Source organism: Lissotriton helveticus, chromosome 1_2, assembly GCF_964261635.1.
Source record: "Lissotriton helveticus chromosome 1_2, aLisHel1.1, whole genome shotgun sequence".
Lineage (NCBI taxonomy): Eukaryota > Metazoa > Chordata > Amphibia > Caudata > Salamandridae > Lissotriton > Lissotriton helveticus.
In genome coordinates, this window is record NC_136058.1 from 350,640,774 (window position 1) to 350,659,724 (window position 18,951).

Sequence of the window (18,951 nt, forward strand, 5' to 3'; positions counted from 1 at the left end):
GCCACGCCCCTCGTTTGAAGTTTTTTTGGATCTATTTTACTTATTATCTATCCCTCTATTTTTCTAGCTCTATTTTTTTTGTGTTTTCTACTACTTTTGGTTCATTTTAAACTACTTTTTTAAACTCTTTTCTTTTCTTCTTCCCTATTCTATTTCTTATTTCTTATTTACCTTCCTTTCTGCCCAGACCATGGTAAAGGGAGCCGGAAAGCAGCCCGAGAAGGGGAAGAGTCCGCTCCCGTGCGGGCGTTTGAGGGGGGAGCTAGTGCTGCCACGGGAGATCTTTAGCGTGGAGGAGGTGGCCGCACTAGTGTACTATGTACAGCGCCGCCTCCCCAGGACCATCGCGGCAGGCGGCAAGATCACAAGCGGCTACAGGCTCCGGGAGCGCCGGAAGCGGTGGGGGAAGGTGTGCCGGGCCATGTATGAACACTCTCGGGTCCGGCGCACCTACAACCAGACCACCCACCGTTGGACGGATCTCCTGGACCGGGAACGCGACCTGCTCGGTGTCGAGATCCCCGGGCTTGGTGAGTAGTAGTAGCTATTTCATCACTACTCTGTGTGTTATTATATTGCAAATTTTTGTTTTTTACCAAGAGCAATAATGCTGCCGATTACATTGTAGGTAAATTATACTTCAAAATCTTCTGTGCATTTCAGGTTCACTGCTCTCCTTCTCAGTAGCGTTGCTACTATGCTTATTTGTTTTCGATTTTGTGTTCATTTCATTGGACTGAGAAATTATGTATGAGTGTAGTTTACAGAACTGCGTAATGCTAGACACTAAGGGGCAGATTTGCAATTACCGGCGCATCCCTGCAAAGTAGCAGGGATGCGCCAGTAATTGTGCGCCACGCCACGACCACCCATGGTGCGCTGTATTTACAATGCGGCGCACCATGGGCCCAAAACGTCACCGAAGCGTTACGCATCTGTGCCGTAAAGGCGGCGCATTGCTGGAGTTGCGTCGCAACGATGGCGCAGCTCCAGCAATGCTCTGGGGTGCCCTATCTCCCCAATGCTGCGTCAAGCCGTACGTCTGCTTCAAGCAGGCGCAGGGTTTGAGTGACGCATCATTGTCCTAAAAGTGACTGATTGAAATCTTGTAGATTTCCCTCAGCCACTTTTAGGATGCGTTCCTACGCAGGAACGCCCTCCCTTGCGCCGGAACGCCCCCTGATGGCGCAGGGCTTTACAACGTGATGCATCTCCCATATGCGTCACGCTGTTAATATACGCCGCACCATGGCGCCTCTTTTGTTCTGCCGCTGCGTCACAAAAGTCACGCAACAACGGAGCAAAAGAGCCGCAAGGGGCTTGTAAATCTGACTCAAGTCCAGTCCTTCCTTTGTACAACTGGCAATAAGAAGAAATAGTGGTGGTGGATTGATAGTTTAAGTATTTTAATGACTGGTTAATGTAGTAGGAAACTTTTTAGTGTTGTCACTGATCTGCAATCACAATGGAGTTTGTCTGTCACTTCGTGTGCTGCGGACTGCTGCCTGCCAGTCCTAGGCGAACCTTTTTAGTAGTTTGTTTAGTGAGTTACATAACTTTCCAAGTCGTCGACGGTCCGCAAATCAAGCAATACTAATATCGTAGTAGACCACATGAGATAGGTCAATATATCCCGTGGAATAGTTGTCTATTTGCTATTTCACCAAAGTATTTTGTTATTGTTCTTTTGAAATGTTTGATTTGGTTGACAACAATCATCCATGTTTTCGGGTCTTTCTTTCTTTCATGTTGTACATCAGCTCCCCCCAGGGGCAAGAGGACAGAGGAGGAGGTGGTATCGGCTGCTGCTGCTGTAGAAGGCCAGGAACGGTCAGGCGAGGGCTCCTTTGCTGGCCCCGGTAAGTTTTCATTTTAATATAGAGTACCTATTTTTTCCTAGCGTTCCTCATTCGATTTTTTCTAAATCGTCTTTGATCTTCTTGTAGACTGTATCTAAATTGTTATCCTGCCTCTACTATGACTCCCTGTGGTATTACTAGATCATTCTTATTAGTCTGTCTGTGTAGCTAACTAAGATTGCACAGTTGGCAAAAGGTGTCAAACGAAACTCCCATTCTAGTCATCAATAGCTCTATAAACTGAGTGCAGTCCTCTGGGATTGTCCATAATGTCTTTTCAAGTCTTCAAAATGTTTATGCTTTGACAATTCCCAACAATAAAATGCGAATGACCACCAAGAAAGAATAAGATACTACTTTACTTTTGGTTTGTATAGGAGGACAATCCATACTACTACTGTTGCAGGGACAAATCTGCACAAACAGAACTATGGACACTAAATAGTGCATTGTTTATCAATTATAATAGGCGCAGGTAGACTTTCCACATACCTCAGTGATAACAGACTTTGAATAACCCCCAATCGCCTTACTGACTAGATAGTGTGGCAGTCATTTAGCTCCCGAATTCATCGATGATTGATCCCCAATGATGATTATCCAACGCAGACAAGAGTACGGAGTCAGAGTCCAGAAGTGTCAGAGGCACGACTCATGCTTGCAAATTGCAAAACCTTTTGCTCAGTCACTCTTGACCAAAAACCACAGAGTCTATTTAAGTTTTAAAGCTTTATTAAAAGTAAAAACATTTATTAAAATCAAGTTTGTCATAAAACATAAACGGTTGATTAAAAATGGAAAAGTGCTTAGTGATTTATTTCACACATTTATTGTGGGCGAGCCAAGCCATCACCTGGTTTAAACTTTAATTTTTCTTTTTGGTGCTGAATCGTTGGTCACTCCGTCCTAGTGATGATGACCTGATCTTTCTCTTGTTCTTAGAAGTGAAGCTTCTGTCTGTTATGAGAAAAATGGTGCGTGTTAAAAAGCAAGCATTCATCAGTTGTGCCAAAAAGTGCAGCAAGACAACACCCTTCCCTGGAAAAAGGGACATTTTTACTTTAGAGTAGACAGTCACAAATTATTAGATTGGTTTCTGTATTCACATTTCTTCATTCCTAAACAAAATACTAGTGAGTGGTGTATGTCTATGACATCTAACATTCTTAAATGTACTTTGTAGGTGGAACATCTGGTGCTGGGGCCAGCGCGGAGGTGGAGGAGGACACTTCTAGGGAGGAGGAGGTGCAAGTGCCGGAGGAAACTGCTGTGAGGGTTGCCACGGTAGTGGCGGGCAGTGGTAAGCTCTTATATTCCTTACTTATTGAGATTGCAGACTGCAGAGTGTGCTCTCTGCACGGGTGTAGTATATATGTTGTACAGTTAAGTTACTATACTGTTAAGAAGACTTTCAAATTTAGAACAAAGTTTTTATCAACCAGGTAGTAGCCTCCTCTAAATTTACTTCAACTCAGCGGTGAATTTTTTTTCGAGAATCCAAATCAGATCTGAGATGAACTTGATGGATGGGATGAACGAAAAGCGAAAGAAGGGTGTAAGTAAGTGTGGAAGGACGAGCAAGTTAAAAGTAATGATGACTGACAAAGAAGAATGATACGTGTTTGATTGGTGCCCGAGGTGGCTGGGAAGGAATATGATGCATGGCTGGGTGAAGGATGAAGCAAGGATGGGTGGAAGGAGAACAGCCTGGGTGGGTGAAACAGAAACTGTATGTGTGCGCAATATATCCTTTGGTTGAAATTCAAATGCAAGTCAAGCACGGATGTATGGCTTGCGGTTTCCCAAATAAAATGAAAAGGTTGTTTTCCCATGAGAAAACGTAAGGTTTGTCCAGATGAGAGACATGAAGAAGAATGATTGACATATAGTTTGAATGAATGGATGCCTGGATCATGGTACTATCTGACTCTTAGATAGCATATGTGTATGTAGAGAGAGTAGACGGTCACTGGATGAACTAAGTGTTACTTTGAAGAGCATGTAACACCGCACCAGCACGTCCGTTCCAGTGTAGGAAAGGCAAGGAAAAGAAGTTTTAATTTTGTCCGAATACTACCATGAATATTAGCAGTAGTTTGTATTGCAAGCACAGCATATATCCGGCTATTACGATGGCCACTCACTACCTCTGTTAATAAGTTTAGCAGAACTCGGTCATTCATATGTGGATGTATCACTGTTCACTCAATAAAAAGCAAAGCACCTAAAGTCATCCCATATGTAAGCAAATACATACCATGTGCAGTGATAGATAATCAGATTATTTATCTTCTTCATTTTCCTTTTCTAGTATTCATTGGCACTGTAGTGCCTCTCAAGTTACATTAATTAAGCAGTAGCCCTTGTAACAGAGTATTCTCAGTGCCACCCGTAATAGAAAAGCAAGAGCATCACCACCTGCATGTAGTTGGACCGGTACAGTAACGCAAGTATGTCTCACTCATCATGGCGGGAGTCTGTTTTTCTCGGGTTCAAGTTGACTGCGCTGGCATTATGCCGGCTTGCAGAAGTTAACGTACCAATTTTGCTAAACAAGAGAGAAGAAGAAGAATAAGACTGGTGTACTGTCATAGTCGGCTCTAATGGAGTGAGTCCATAGTGGTCGTAGAATTGATTCCTTAAACTCCCACTAATGTTAGAGCAAGGATGAAGAAGTGGGAGGTTAGGTAGATACTGGCCACAATAGTTATGTACTGCGCTTGCAAGTTGCTAGTTCTACTGTGACACAACTTTCTGCTGAATCATTTTGTGTTAATCTTAAAGAGCATTGGTTACAGACTATGGGGCAGATTTATGAAGGCCTTGCGCCGCCGGTGCGTCACTTTTTCCCATGTTAAAAATGACGCACCGGCGGCGCAAGGCCTTCATAAATCTGCCCCTATGTCTTTCTTTCTTCATATAGATGCTCCTTCCAAACCAACACGGAAGGAGCTGGCTAAAAGGGCCCGGCAACGTAGGCTGGAGGCGACTGTTGCCGAATATCGGCGGCTGGTGGCCCAGGAGGAGGGGGACACGCAGTTGACCACAACATCGACCGGGACAGCTGCATCTTCCTCCGCGCTCCCTGGGTCAGCCAGTCAGCGCAGCAGGTCTCCAGCGGTACGGCGCCGGGTTACCGCAGCCACCCGCCACCCCCGAGCAGCAAAAAAATCAGCTGCCCCCCACAGCAGTACCAAAAAAAGGTTGCACCGCCTTTCACTCAGGGTGTCCTACCTCGAGCTGGAGCTGTTGAACACCAAAACCCTGCTCGAGACCCTCTGCAAGGAGCATGCCGACCTGGCCCAAAAAGTGAACAGCAGCCAGCAGTAGGAGGAGACTGTCCCTTGCCCCTTTTTTAAAGACTTCTGGGGGGTGGGAATTGGGAGTTGGGTTTTTGGACTTTTCACGGACATTCGTTGGGGTTCGGGAGGGGGGGGTGGGTTGGGCCTTGCGGGAGATTATTTATGTTAGGGATATAAATATACTTTAAACTTTATCTTAGCATACGTGTTTTTTACTGCTTTTGAGGCTGGTGGGTGGGGGTTTAACAGTAAGTTTGTTTTCCTGAAACTTAAGTGGCATCTTGATTCAAGTTGTGTAAGTAATTGCCCAAATGTTTTCAAAACTAAGTGCCTCTCACAGAGTAAGTGAATTCAATAGTCCAAGGACTTTACTAGTACTACCGTCAGTCTCTCGTCTCTCCTAATACTCCATTATACTACCTCCCCCCAAACGCTTATCTTACCTGTAATTTGTGTTTGGAAATAGGGCTAGGCCCAGGGCTGGCTGCACGGAAAATGGCGATTAAGGTTGGCAATCCTAGGTGGATGAAATGTCATCATTGCGGTGGTACTAGTGGTGTTACACAGTGGCAGGTGCAGCATATGAAAAAAAGGAAATTAAACCTGGTTTGTCCTTACCGTATTTATTTATTTTATTTCGCATACTTTTATAGCGCAGACCTGTCACCCAGAGGGCATCCTGGCGCTTTGATCAGAGAACCCATCGCACAAGACTAGAGCAGACGCGCAGCCATTATTTAGGAAAGAGATGAGTTTTTAAGGCTTTCCTGAATGGAAGATAGTCCTTGCAGCTCCTGAGAGTGAGTGGGAGAGAGTTCCACAATTTAGCTGCCGCCACTCTAAATGAGCGGCCGCCCATCCTCACTCTTTGAAACCTGGGCACCACCAGAAGGTGGGCCGATGACGACCGCAGAAGCCGTGGGGCAGAATACCATGCAAACATGTTTTGTAATGGAAGGGGGCCTAAGAGGTGAACCGCTCTAAATACCAAACAGGCCGCTTTAAATTGGACCCGTAGTTCTACCGGGAGCCAGTGCAAGTCACGAAGCGCCAGAGTAGAGGAGCGGGATCTGGGACGCGAAAGGGCCAGTTTAGCAGCCATATTCTGCACCCTCTGCAGTTTCCCAATCAGATTTTTTGGGGCCCCCAAAAGGAGGCCGTTACAGTAATCCAGCCGACTTAAAATAGTCCCACGGACTACCTCCGGCCTGGATCGAGCAGGAAGCAGAGGCAAGACTCTGCGGAGCATGCGGAGCAGCATCATACATGTTCCCGTGGTTTTGTTAACATGTAGGTCAAGTTGTAAATTAGGGCCGAACATGACCCCTAAATTACGGGCTGACTCCGATGCCGACACCGGTTCGGAAAAAGTGCTGGGCCAGAAGTCGGTGGGTAAAACCCGCGGGATCCGATCAGTGGAACAGTGAAGCACCTCCGTCTTCGAGCTATTAAATTGCAAAGAATTTGCTTGAAGCCAATCTGCTGTAGCTGCCATGCAGCGATGGAAGGTGTTCAGCGAGATTGCATTGCTTCCTTCCAAGGAAAACACCAGCTGAGTATCGTCGGCATAATTAAATGCCGAGACCCCAAAAGATTTTATTAGCTGGACAAGTGGACGGAGGTACAAATTAAACAATAGCGGGCTGATGGTCGAGCCCTGTGGCACCCCCTGTCCGATTTTCCTTGGTTCCGAGCTGAAAGGCGGAAGTGACACCAGCTGTTGCCTGCCCTCGAGATATGACATCAGCCAGTCTCTGGCCCCCTCGCAAATCCCGCACTCTTCCAGCCTCTGAACCAGGGTCCGATGGCAGACCGTGTCGAACGCGGCCGACATGTCGAGCAGCACCAAAAAGGCTGCCCGACCACTGTCGACACGCGAACGCAGGTTATCCAACACGGTCACAAGTGCGGTCTCCCTCCCGTGACCAGGTCGGAAGCCAAACTGGGCCTCATCGAACCACCCAATATGTTCCAGGTAGCCGGAGAGAGAGCGAGTTACCCATTTCTCTAGGATCTTGATTGGAAAGGGGAGCAAGGAAATCGGCCTGTAGTTGGAAAGGACGGCTGGATCCAAGGTTGGCTTTTTTAGCAGAGGCGACACCACTGCTAGTTTCCAGCAGCCCGGGACAGAAGCCGATTCCAGAGATTGGCGACAGATTGAAAACAGAGGCGGGAACAGTTCTTCCTGAAAAGTTTTCCAAAATTTGGGGGGCAGTGGATCGAGCGGAGATCCAGATGACACCGAACAAGCCATTTTACAAAATTCTTCAAAGGACGGGAGAGGGAAGGAATCCAACCGCGGTGGTGAGAAGATCAGATCGCCCGCCCCAGAGGCCGCCGCGGCCGGCTGGGGTCGACTGGGGGAGCAACCCGGAGCTCCCACGCCAGCTGGCTGGGGTCGACTGGGCTGCCCCACCGGAGCTCCCACACCGACTGGCTGGGGTCGACTGGATAAGCTGCCCGGAGCTCCCAGCTCGGCGACACTTGTGCTCCATTGGGGTCGACTGGCCTGCTCCACCGGAGCTCCCTCGCCACCCGGCTGGGGTCGATTGGGTGAGCAGGCCGGAGCTCCCAAAACAGAGACACTAGTGCCTCTCTGGGGTCGACTGAGCTGCTCCACCGGAACTTCCACGCCAGCTGGCTGGGGTCGACTGGGTGAGTTACCCGGAGCTCCCAGGTCAGGGACAGCAGTGCTTGTCAGGGGTCGACTGGGCTGCTCGCCCGGAGCTCCCATATCCGTCGGTTGGGGTCGACTGGGTGAGCTGGCCGGAGCTCCCAGAACAAAGACAGCAGTGCTTGTCTGGGGTCGACTGGACTGCTCACCCGGAGCTCCCATAGCCGTCGGTTGGGGTCGACTGGGTGAGCTGGCCGGAGCTCCCAGAACAGAGACAGCAGTGCTTGTCTGGGGTCGACTGGACTGCTCACCCGGAGCTCCCATAACCGTCGGTTGGGGTCGACTGGGTGAGCCGCTCAGAGCGCCCAGATCCAGAACCCCGGTGACCCTCTGGGGTTGGCTGCCCGAGGCTCCCCGCCCCCTGTCAGAAGGGCTCGCAAGGCAGGCCTCCTCAGTTGCAGGAGGTGTGAGGCCAGCCAGAATCTTAGCGGTCTTCTCCTCGAAGGCCAGCGCCAGCGAGTCGCATAAAGCCTGAGAGGCTCGCACGGAGTTAGCCGCGCAGACCGGGTGGGACAAGTCTTTAACAATCTTAAACAAGGCTTGAGATTTATTAGGCGCCTGTAATAAGGATGTTTGTATAAAAGACGTCTTGGCCTGCTTGATCTGCTCCTTGTAACCTCTCAGTGCGAGTCTAAACAGGACTTTAGCCGAGGGGGAGTAATCCCTTCTCCATACTCTCTCTGCCCGTTTACAGCTCAGCTTCAGGTGTTGTAACTCCACCGTAAACCAAGGAAAGGCCCGATTCGCCCTCGCTCTTGCTTTCCGAAGAGGCACGATGTTATCGAGTGACTCGGTAATAGACCGGCAGAAGGAGGAGTAGCTGTCTTCCACTGAGTTCCCCAGGCCAAAATTGGCAGATATCAAAGAGGGTAGTGGCGCTAGACTAAGCAGTCTAGACCACGGTCGACCCACTTGCGAGAGTCCCACCCCTGAAGCCTCCGGGGGATTGTTCCCAAGGCATAGGGAGAAGACCACCAGCGCGTGATCCGTCCAATATTGGACTAAGATGTCAATGATCACCGCCAAGTGGGCGCCCGCAAAGATGAGGTCGAGCATATGACCACCCCTGTGAGTCGGGGAGCCAACCAGTTGTTGCAGGTGGATATCGGCCAAAGCCTGGCAGAGTGAGGTAAAAGCTCCATCTAAAGGGCCCCCCTGCCAGAGATTAAAATCTCCCAGGACAAGTAGATTAGAATGGGTGTTGGAAAGATCATACACTAGGTCCAGGAACTCCGGCAGCGACGAGGCCGAGCCCGGCGGTCTATAGCATAACACGCCAGATAGCAGCGTTCTCTCTGGGTTACTGAATGAAAAACCCATAAGCTCGAAACCCGAAACTTCGCCGATTTTAAGCTGAGAAACATCCAGCTGTTCGCGGAAAATAATTCCAATTCCGCCGCCACGATTTAGTGGGCGCGGAGTATGGATAATTTTGAAGCCCGGGGGACAAGCCAAGCCGAGTTCTACTAGGCAGTCCTCCCGAGTCCAGGTCTCCGTCATAAACAACACATCCAGCCCGGAGGATTCAACCAGAAAGGCGATCTCCGTGTGGTGTTTGTTAGAACGGTACGATAGAGAATATAGCAGGTGACAGTACACTAGAACAGTGCCACAATGTAGCCTAACAAATGGTAAAGTATTGAAACTATAACTACTACTTGCGTTGAATTTCTTTGACATTGGCTACTACTACAAGAAATAGTACTGAAGGTGAAGGACACAGCAGTAATAATTTGCCATGTCTAGGAGGAGGATGTTCTTGATGATCAATCAAGTTGATGGCGCACATGAAAATCTGCTTTCATTTGCCAATAGTCATGGGTCTGTGTCAAGCTGAGTAAGAATATATCCTCGGATTCCTTCACCAGCCTGTTGCTATGACCTTATCCTCCCCAGCAAGTGTGTGGAATTATTGCTGTCATTTAGTCACACATCAATCAATACCACACAGCCCGGGGGAAGAGGGTTAGGGTTTGGAAAATGGATGGGAATGGGGGGTTTTGGGAACGTTTTGTTGAGAGAAGAAAAAAAAGCACAGCATGGACAAACAATAATTGAAGATAAACAAATCTTTGGGTACAAAGCTATCCATAAATCTTTTAAGTGACATAAAGGAAGTGCATGCACTACTGCATGCATGGGTACTGAAAAGTAAGTAGTACTTCGAGAACCGTGAATGAAAGAATGCGACAGTGCAGGGCTGCAGTAATTATGCGTTTTCACTTGCCTATCTCTGCACTCAGAGAAACACTTTGTACATTAAATTAGGTTTGAAAAATAGCAGAAGTAAAACCTATGCAATGGCTGTAGGGATGAATTTAGAAGCGGAGATCAAAGAAATGCAGAGTCACACTCATAGAAGTTCACAGCAATAACATTACTTAAAAGATAATTAGAAAAGAACGGATATTGTATCTGTATGTTGTTGTAGTTGTCCTGTTGAATTTGGGAAGTTGCATGCATCCAACCATTCCTCTTATTAGCGGGACTCCTCCATTCCATCTGACGCTCCATCCATCAATGTTGGTGACCAGAAGACACCCTGTCCACTGCCTGCCTGGCGGATGCTGAATTGCGGCTCGCTAATGTGAAGCCTGACTTCATCCTTTTTTTCCCATTGCACAGGCTGAAACCCGGCCTGTAAAAACAGGAAGTGATATTAGAACACCAATGACAAATAAATATAAGGTATGTACACTGTGTAGTGCAAAAAGTCACACTTTGAGTTTCCTAATAGACAGTACAATATTTTTGAAAGTGCGTACTCTGTCTGAGTCTCCTTTTGAAGGATAAATAAGTATGGGCGAATTAATTTAGCGGATCTTTCCCCTCAAGCTAGGTGTACTGTAAACTGTGTTTTAGAACAAAATTAGACCTCCCCAGCAGTGCTCCCACACCCTTACTAAACCCAGTCGCAAAAATGTAGAAGACCCCCAATCAGATCTCAAAAAACGTGCGATACTGCTACCTGTCAGAGGCCTAGTAGAAAATGGTAACAAAACGTACTTTGAAAGTAAAGTAGGCCCAAATCCCCCCTTACCCACCATGGATTGTATTCAAACCACTTGCAAGCAAGCAAAAGTATCCATACCCAGCATTGCTCCAAGACTCGCAAACCCCCCCACAAACACCAGGAACCCCCACAAACAGCCCCCCGAAAACGGTAGAGTGAGCGAAATCTCAGAAAATGCAAACACATTTTCCCCAGGGATTGTCTCCAAAACACTTTCTTTCGGGTATTAGACCTTCCCAGCAATGGCCCCAGAACTGTCAACCCGGGCGAAAACAAGTTTAACACCTTCAGCACGGCGCGAATTTTCACGCTGTGCTGAAGGTTCTAAAAAACGGGTGTGGTCATGACGGAACGTTTCCGTCATCAGCACAGCTCAACCGACGCTGATGACGGAACCGTTCCATCATAAGCATCGAAGGGGTTAACACCCCCAACAAGCCAAAAGGCAAAACCCGGGAAAAGCCACACTTAGAAAACTTTGGGCCTACCTGGAATTCAGTCCAAATGCGCTCTGCAGCTAGGCCCCAACTCCCCTTTTCTACCATGGATTTCCTGTAAAACAAATGCAATCAACATTAGAATGTGCCAGCAGTGCTCACAAACCCCAACAACCTAAAAGCCCCCCAAACAGCACCCCAAAGACAGGCAAGTGATCAAAAGCGCAAAAACTTTTTCTGCTCCGATTTTCTCCAAACCACTTTTAGCCGGTATTACACCTTCCAAGCAAGTCCCCCAGACCTGTGAACCCGGGCAAAAACAAGTTTCACCCCCCCAAAAAGCCGCAAAGCAAAACCGGGAAAAGCCACACTTAGGAAACTTTGGGCTTACCTGGAATGCAGTCCAAATGAGCTCTGCAGCTAGGCTCTAACTCCCCTTTTCCACCACAGATTTTTTGAAAAACAAATGCAATCAACATTAGACTGTGGCAGCAGTGCTCCCAGACCCCAAAACCCACCCCCAAAAACCTGGAAGACCCCCAAACAGCATCCCAAAGACAGGCAAGTGAGCAAAAACGCAATATACTTTTTCACCTCCGATTTTCTCCAAACCACTTTTATCCGGTATTAGACCTTCACAGCAATGCCCCAGACCCATCAACTCACCCGCAAAGAAGTAGAACACCCCCACAAGTGCAGAGTGTTTCTTCATTGGGCGTAATCCAGCCATCTGCTTTGAGGGAAATAGGAGTCTGGAGGAGGAGGATAGAGGAGCATGCTCTTGTGAACTTGTGAACCTGAGGAATGCAGACTGCGGCACCTTCAAATGAATAAGCAAATAAGTGAAGACAGTTCTGCTGATGGGCTTGTTTTTGTGATTAGGTGATAAAAGTTTTTTTTATATGGATTTTGCAAAACAAAGAAAGACAGACACACAGGAATAAAAGTGAATAAGGACGAAAAAGAAAGTTAGTGATTCATTGACTCATTTTCAGGGCTCGGTGTCAGGGAAGAAGCGCTCGTCCTCAAGCTCCGCGAATTCAGACGGGAGTAGGTCAGTTAACAGAGAAGAACTTCCCTCATCTAAGTTGGTGTCCTCCTCGTCTTCTTCCTGCGTGCATTCTCGTATTTTGTAATCTGGTGGTATGAAGTGCTGATTCATCTTGATCATTGTTAACCTCTCCACATTTTTGGGTGAGAGGCGGGTCCTTTTGGAAGTTACAATGCCAGCAGCAGCACTGAAAACACGTTCAGAAGACACGCTTGCGAGTGGGCAAGACAAGTAATTTATAGCCAGGTTGGTGATCTCTGGCCACACATCTCTTTTCCCATGCCAATACGCCAATGGGTCATGATGAACATAGACCTCTGTTGAGTCATTCAGATAGGCCTGCACCATCGACTCAAGGTTCTCCAGGGTTCCTCTACTTTGCTTACTTTTTTCTGGGATCTTTTGAGAAGCAAACCCAAGCTGAGTTAGCCAATCCTCTTCTTCACACAATATTACTGTTGTGTCTGGTGCAGATGATACGGTTGCTGGTGTCGTTAACGGCTGAGAGGGAAACTCACTCACTTCTGCCACAGCCACAGATGCAGAAGTGGATTTTTTTTACTCCGGATGGCTTGCTGATGCTGATGTACTGCCTTTTCCTTCAATTTCCTGCCGTTCTCTTTCAAACTGAGTGGCTGACTCAGCTAGCCAATGTTTGTACTTTGTAACATCTGCGTCATTAAAAGGAAAGAATACTCTTCCTGCCACTGCCTTTTTGTACCGTGGATCCAGAATAGTAGCAGAAATGTAATGCTGTTCTGTGTGGATCTTTTCAAGACATTCATCGCGAAGTAGGCGCTGTAATAACTTCTCCGCCAACTCAAATGCTTCTTCCTTTCCATCTTTTTGAAACATAGAAGACACCGCCTTCAGTTGGTGCTCTAGCATGCGCAACAATGGGATAGCTTTTCCCAAATTACAGTCCTCCCTGCTGACTGCACGCGTGAAGACCTCAAAAGGACGAAGCATGTCTGTCAGGCTTTTAACTAGCTCCCATTGCTCCACCTGTATCCTCAGGTCTATCATAGGTGTACCCAGTTTAAAGAAATACTGATCGACTACCGCATACTGCTCATACAGACGCTCAAGCATGTAGAAGGTTGAGTTCCAACGTGTTACCACCTCCTGAATGAGTGCTTTTGCTGGCACTTTACGTTCATGTTGCAGGCACCTCAGCTGCTTCCGGGCCTTAAAAGAATAGTTGAAATGTGTGCACATTCTTCTGCAGGTGGTCAGTAACTCGTAGACTGGACTTTCTTCACTCAAGAATTTTTTAACAACCAGATTTATACAGTGCGCCAAACACGGCACTCTGAAATAGTTACCCTTATCCATGGCCTTAACTACATTGGCGCCATTATCTGTGGAAACACAACCAATCATGCGTTTTCTTGGGGACAGGCATTGAAAGAACTTTGTGTTAAACTCATGCAAAATGTTTTCTCCTGTAGGAGTTTTCTCCATGACAAACATGGCTATTGTTGCATGTTTCCGAGCAGCTTTATAAACTTTGTCCATGTCAACACCTGCGTTTAGCTTTGCTTTAACCCCTGAAAAAGAGACCCAGTGTGCAGTGATGCACATGTAATCAAGGGCTTGGCAACTGGTCCACATGTCTGTTGTCAGATGTATAGTGTGAACAGCACTCTTCTGCAAAGCTGCCCCAATCACCTCCAGCACATCTTCATGTAGTGCTGGAACCGCAACTCTGGCAAAATAGAACCGGCTAGGAACCTTCCATTTAGGGCAGAGCGTTGCCACCATTTCAAGAAAACCCACCCCTTCCACAAAAGAAAAAGGGAGAAGGTCCAGCGCTAGCATTTTAGCCAGCTTAGTGTTATACAGACGCGCCGTTGGGTGGTTGTGTTCAAATGGCGCATCTGAAAACAACATGCTTCTAATGGTGGGCTGGACCGTTTTACGGGATGATGATGACTTCTTCGACCCAATTACGCTCAGTGATGATGAACTTTTTCGCATTGGTGTCTCACTCTCTCCCACACTCTTAGTGTGGCTCATATATCGTGCAGGGGGTGTGCTGCTGACAGGGGTACTGGGTGTAACTGAAGAAATGTTTGACGCTTCTTCCTCTTCGTCATCACCAGATGAAACATCAACGGATACAATTTGTTGACTTGCAATTCGGGCTGCCTTGATCTCCCTTAGGTGCGCATGCCATTTGACAGTGTGCTGTCTCTCAAGATGGCCTCTCTGGCCTCTGGTACCATAGTTGGTACCAAGCTTACCACGACTAACTCGAACCTTACAAATGGTACAAATGGCTATGTTTTCCCTTGTTGGGCTAACACTAAAGAAGTCCCAAACTGCAGACTTCAAATGTCTGTGGGGGGTGGAAGAGGCGATACTGGGAATGCTAATGCCAGATGAAGTGGAGGATGTGTGTTGCCGAAATTTAGTACGTTGTGCACTTACAGCACCACTAATTGAGAAAATGGAGGTCGAGGTGGATGGAGGTCCCTTCTGGCGAGAAAATATGGAAGCTGTAGGTGGTGGTGTACTAGTTAACTGCATTGGTGGTGGTCCCATTGACACGTCGCCAACATCGCGCTCAGCAGCATTTCGGGATAGGGTACAAATGTCTGTTTGCTGCATGCCCGCTGAGGCTGGAGTGACGTCTATGATGACTGGGTCGTCGTCGTGAGAGTCTTCATCAGCAGAAGTATACGCAACTTCTTGCCCCTACTTCGGGAGGAACAACTATTGTGGGCACTTGTGCCGCTCCATGCACCTCTGCTTGCGCCTCTCCTTGCGCCGCCTCTCCTTCCACATGTACTTGGGCTTGTACTTGCACATGTGGTTGTTGTTGCGGCTGTGGTTCTTGAACACTCGTCGGATGAGTTACAACAACCTGTGTTGATTGAGGGATGCTGCTACTTTCCTGCGATGAGCCAACATCACTGGTCGATGGTGATTGAACAACTATACTGGCTGCCTCCGCAGCACTCAAGTGCTTGGACCTAAGTTGGCGTGGTGGTGGTGGCACTGAGCTCAATGGAGCGGAGGTGCTGCTCCCAGCTTAGTCCCCAGCAGACCCCGCTGCTGCTGCAGGCGTACTTTTTTTTCCCCAAAAAATGTGGCGGTCGGCACACCAGTCTCCTTGGTAAGTGGCGCCACTTGCTTCTTCTGCTCCTTACTGGCAACTTTCTTGCTAGAGGAGTTATGGGCAACATTTTTTGGGGCCATCTTCTTCAGATGTCAGAACAGCAGGCCGCAGTTGCGCAAGTTGCAGAATTGTCTGTAGCCACACATGATGTTGTGCTGCACACACCGCAACAGGACTTCTTCCTGGCACTGATGAAGAACGATGAGGCTGATGATTCGTCTTTCTGCACCTAAAAGCAAACGAAGCCAGAGGAACATCAGTTAAATAAATGTTACATATGTAGCGCTTCAATTAATAGTTTGCAAGTAAGCATTTTTATTATACCCACCCCCCAAAATGGAAAGACCAATAAAATGCACCACTGACAGGGTACCCCTGGGCATAATGGATGAAAGCATGGCAGACTGGGTGCAGGCTAAGCATGGGCGGATTTTGCGGATCCACGATCCGCGGATTTGCGGATTTGCGGATCGTGGATCCGCAAAATCGGCAGATTTTGCGTATTTGCGGATAAACGGATTTGGGGCGGGGCTTCCATGCGAGTGCACATGCCTCTTGTGTGTTTAAAAGGTACACATGATGAAGAGACAGACCCTCCTGGTCACAGGAACAGCAAAGGGATTGCGCTCCTGAAAGTCAAGGATGCAAAGGCCTCTGTCCAGCATCACAGCTGATTTTCGACGGTAGATTTGGGAAGAAGGCACACCTGCCCAGCCTCGATGACGAGCACGATTGTTTTTTGGGCTGATGAATGAGTCACTGCATTTGAGCTTCAACTAGTTCCAGCGACCATGTGTGTGTTAATATGCAATCGCCCCGAAGGGCGCAGGGGTCCCTTAGGTGAGCTGTCCATCATAGTGGGTCAATGGCGGGAAGACGGTGCACACCGCGAGTGTGTGGGCGGGGCTTCCATGCGAGTGCACATGCCTCTTGTGTGTTTAAAAGGTACACATGATGAAGAGACAGACCCTCCTGGTCACAGGAACAGCAAAGGGATTGCGCTTCTGAAAGTCAAGGATGCAAAGACCTCTGTCCAGCATCACAGCTGATTTTCGACGGTAGATTTGGGAAAAAGGCACACCTGCCCAGCCTCGATGACGAGCACGATTGTTTTTTGGGCTGATGAATGAGTCACTGCATTTGAGCTTCAACTAGTTCCAGCGACCATGTGTGTGTTAATATGCAATCTCCCCGAAGGGCGCAGGGGTCCCTTAGGTGAGCTGTCCATCAAAGTGGGTCAATGGCGGGAAGACGGTGCACACCGCGAGTGTGTGGGCGGGGCTTCCATGCGAGTGCACATGCCTCTTGTGTGGGTAAAAGGTCTGAGACCCATCAGAGCAGTAGATGAAGAGACAGACCCTCCTGGTCACAGGAACAGCAAAGGGATTGCGCTCCTGAAAGTCAAGGATGCAAAGGCCTCTGCCCAGCATCACAGCTGATTTTCGACGGTAGATTTGGGAAGAAGGCACACCTGCCTGGCCTGTTGTAACTATTTTACGATGGCGCCGGCAAGCTGCCAGCGCTATCCTAAAATAGTTACTAAATTAGCTTCAACAGGAAGCTCTAATAGATAAAATCGAGCGCCTGCTTTATTTTATCTATTAGAGCTTCCTGTTGAAGCTAACTTAGTAACTATTTTAGGATGGCGCCGCCAGCTTGCCGGCGCCATCGTAAAATAGTTACAACAGGCCAGGCTTCAACTTTTGCCCCGGGCCCGGATCCGCCGCTTGCGGATTTGCGAATTCTCGGCAAATTCGCGGGAGTTCGCGGATCGCGAACTTACCGAAAATTCGCAAAATCCTATGTCCAAGCCGCTTTTATAAAAACGTGGAAAACTCTGTCACCCGCGCAAGTATCCCAAGGCACGCTAGTGAATTAACCATCCGTTTCTGAAGCACAAGCATATTAGACCGTAGCGAGAAATGTTAAGTATTAGTCTGGCGTCCCACACGCCCTGTCATTTACGAACTCGTTTGTTACTTTTAGGAGTTGCCAGGAAAGCAAGCAACCAAAAACGGGTGAAACTCCCCTGTGGTCCGTCAAACATATTTTTGGACCGTGGCAAAACATCGACAATGTAAGTTGCTTAGACTTCGAAAACGTTGTGCCCTCATTGTTTGAATCCCTCCTTTACCAAGTACTGCAATTACCAAGAATGGCTTTCTTTCTGATTTTAGGACTTGAACAGTTGCACAAAGCATATACAGGTATGATACAAATTAAGCTGATCGGTATGCGAGTTGAAGGTCCCTCATGTGTGGTTTTGACTGAGTGTATGTTTATTTATGTTTTTCAGATTATGTCTGTCGGTCCTCAAGAGAATCTCTCAACCTAAGTAGAGATTCGAAACGCGTCGACCCCTTTCCTTCATTAACTAACCCTCTCTCCTCATTGATTTTGATACATTCTGTTTTTGCGACCAACTTTTATTTCAAAATATTGTAAATATATACACAGTGTGTGGTCGTATACACAAAAAGATATGTCAAATTTGGCACGTTTTCATTTAGATGTATAGGCCTTGCCTGAAAATTTGAGCAGAAATTCTGCAATAGGCCTCACCCTGCATAGTTAGCATCTAAAGAGTGGCTTTACCTAGCCGTATTACCTTTATATGTTGTCGATTGTCTATTGTCTAATTGTTGTCTAAATGTGCCATTGATGTTGTACTGGCGAACTGTGTTGTGGGTTTGTACCCTGTTGTCTTTGGCCTTTGTTACCATTTAAAAATGTGGTGTTCATTTGTTGAGTGTTCTGCGAACACTCTTTGTTGCCTTAATTTAATTTAATTTATTTTTTGGTCAATTTGTTTGGTTATACACATCTTTCGTGTAAGAGAAAAAAAGAAAAAAAGAAATAAGTCAAAATAAATAAAATATAAAATAAAAAAATAAATTTATTTTCATAAATATTCAAGACTGAATTGGTGGTCTTTGGGTTGAGTCAACTTTTCTGCTCGACACCGGTTTAAACAAATACAAATAATTGCACAGTACTGGCAATCCCTTTGTTCATTTATTATCTGGCACAGCCTTACTGTGCTTTTGCCAAAACCCTCCTTGATACATACTATGGCACAAGAAAGCACACTGCCTGGCTTCAAAATGGCCCCTAGACCCCTCCCACATGGCCAGGCCCTGCCTGGACCAGGCCTCAAAATGACCCCCACCCACATGGACAGGCCCCAACAACAGCCAAAAAATCTAAAAACACACAAAAATCACCACAATCCAATGCCATCCATTCCCTCCATGATGTTTACATTAAAGAGACCCCACAGAAATACTCAGTCCATGCACCATTGAGTACCCCTGGGCAAAAGGCCCCAACAACGGCCAAAAAATCGAAAAACACACAAAAATCACCACAATCCAATGCCATCCATGCCCTCAATCATGTTGAAATTCAAGACACCCCACAGAAAGACTCGGTCATGCACCACTGAGTACACCTGGGCATAATGGATGAAAGCATGGCAGACTGGGTGCAGG

General features: G+C 47.4%; 3 protein-coding genes across 3 annotated transcripts in view; all 3 read right to left on the minus strand.

Annotated features, from left to right (window-relative positions):
• Positions 1 to 18,951, minus strand: part of LOC144804257 (acyl-coenzyme A amino acid N-acyltransferase 1-like) — a 798,906-nt gene that overhangs the window by 488,302 nt on the left and 291,653 nt on the right. The gene's annotated exons all lie outside the window — the stretch shown is intronic.
• LOC144804230 (acyl-coenzyme A amino acid N-acyltransferase 1-like) overlaps positions 1 to 18,951 on the minus strand; it is a 184,687-nt gene that overhangs the window by 98,483 nt on the left and 67,253 nt on the right. The gene's annotated exons all lie outside the window — the stretch shown is intronic.
• LOC144804293 (bile acid-CoA:amino acid N-acyltransferase-like) overlaps positions 2,627 to 18,951 on the minus strand; it is a 308,023-nt gene continuing 291,698 nt past the window's right edge. Inside the window, exon 4 of the mRNA XM_078671908.1 lies at positions 2,627 to 2,816. Within this exon, the coding sequence (XP_078528034.1) occupies positions 2,766 to 2,816 (51 nt within the window). The 3' untranslated portion in view covers positions 2,627 to 2,765. The remainder of the gene's footprint in view (positions 2,817 to 18,951) is intronic.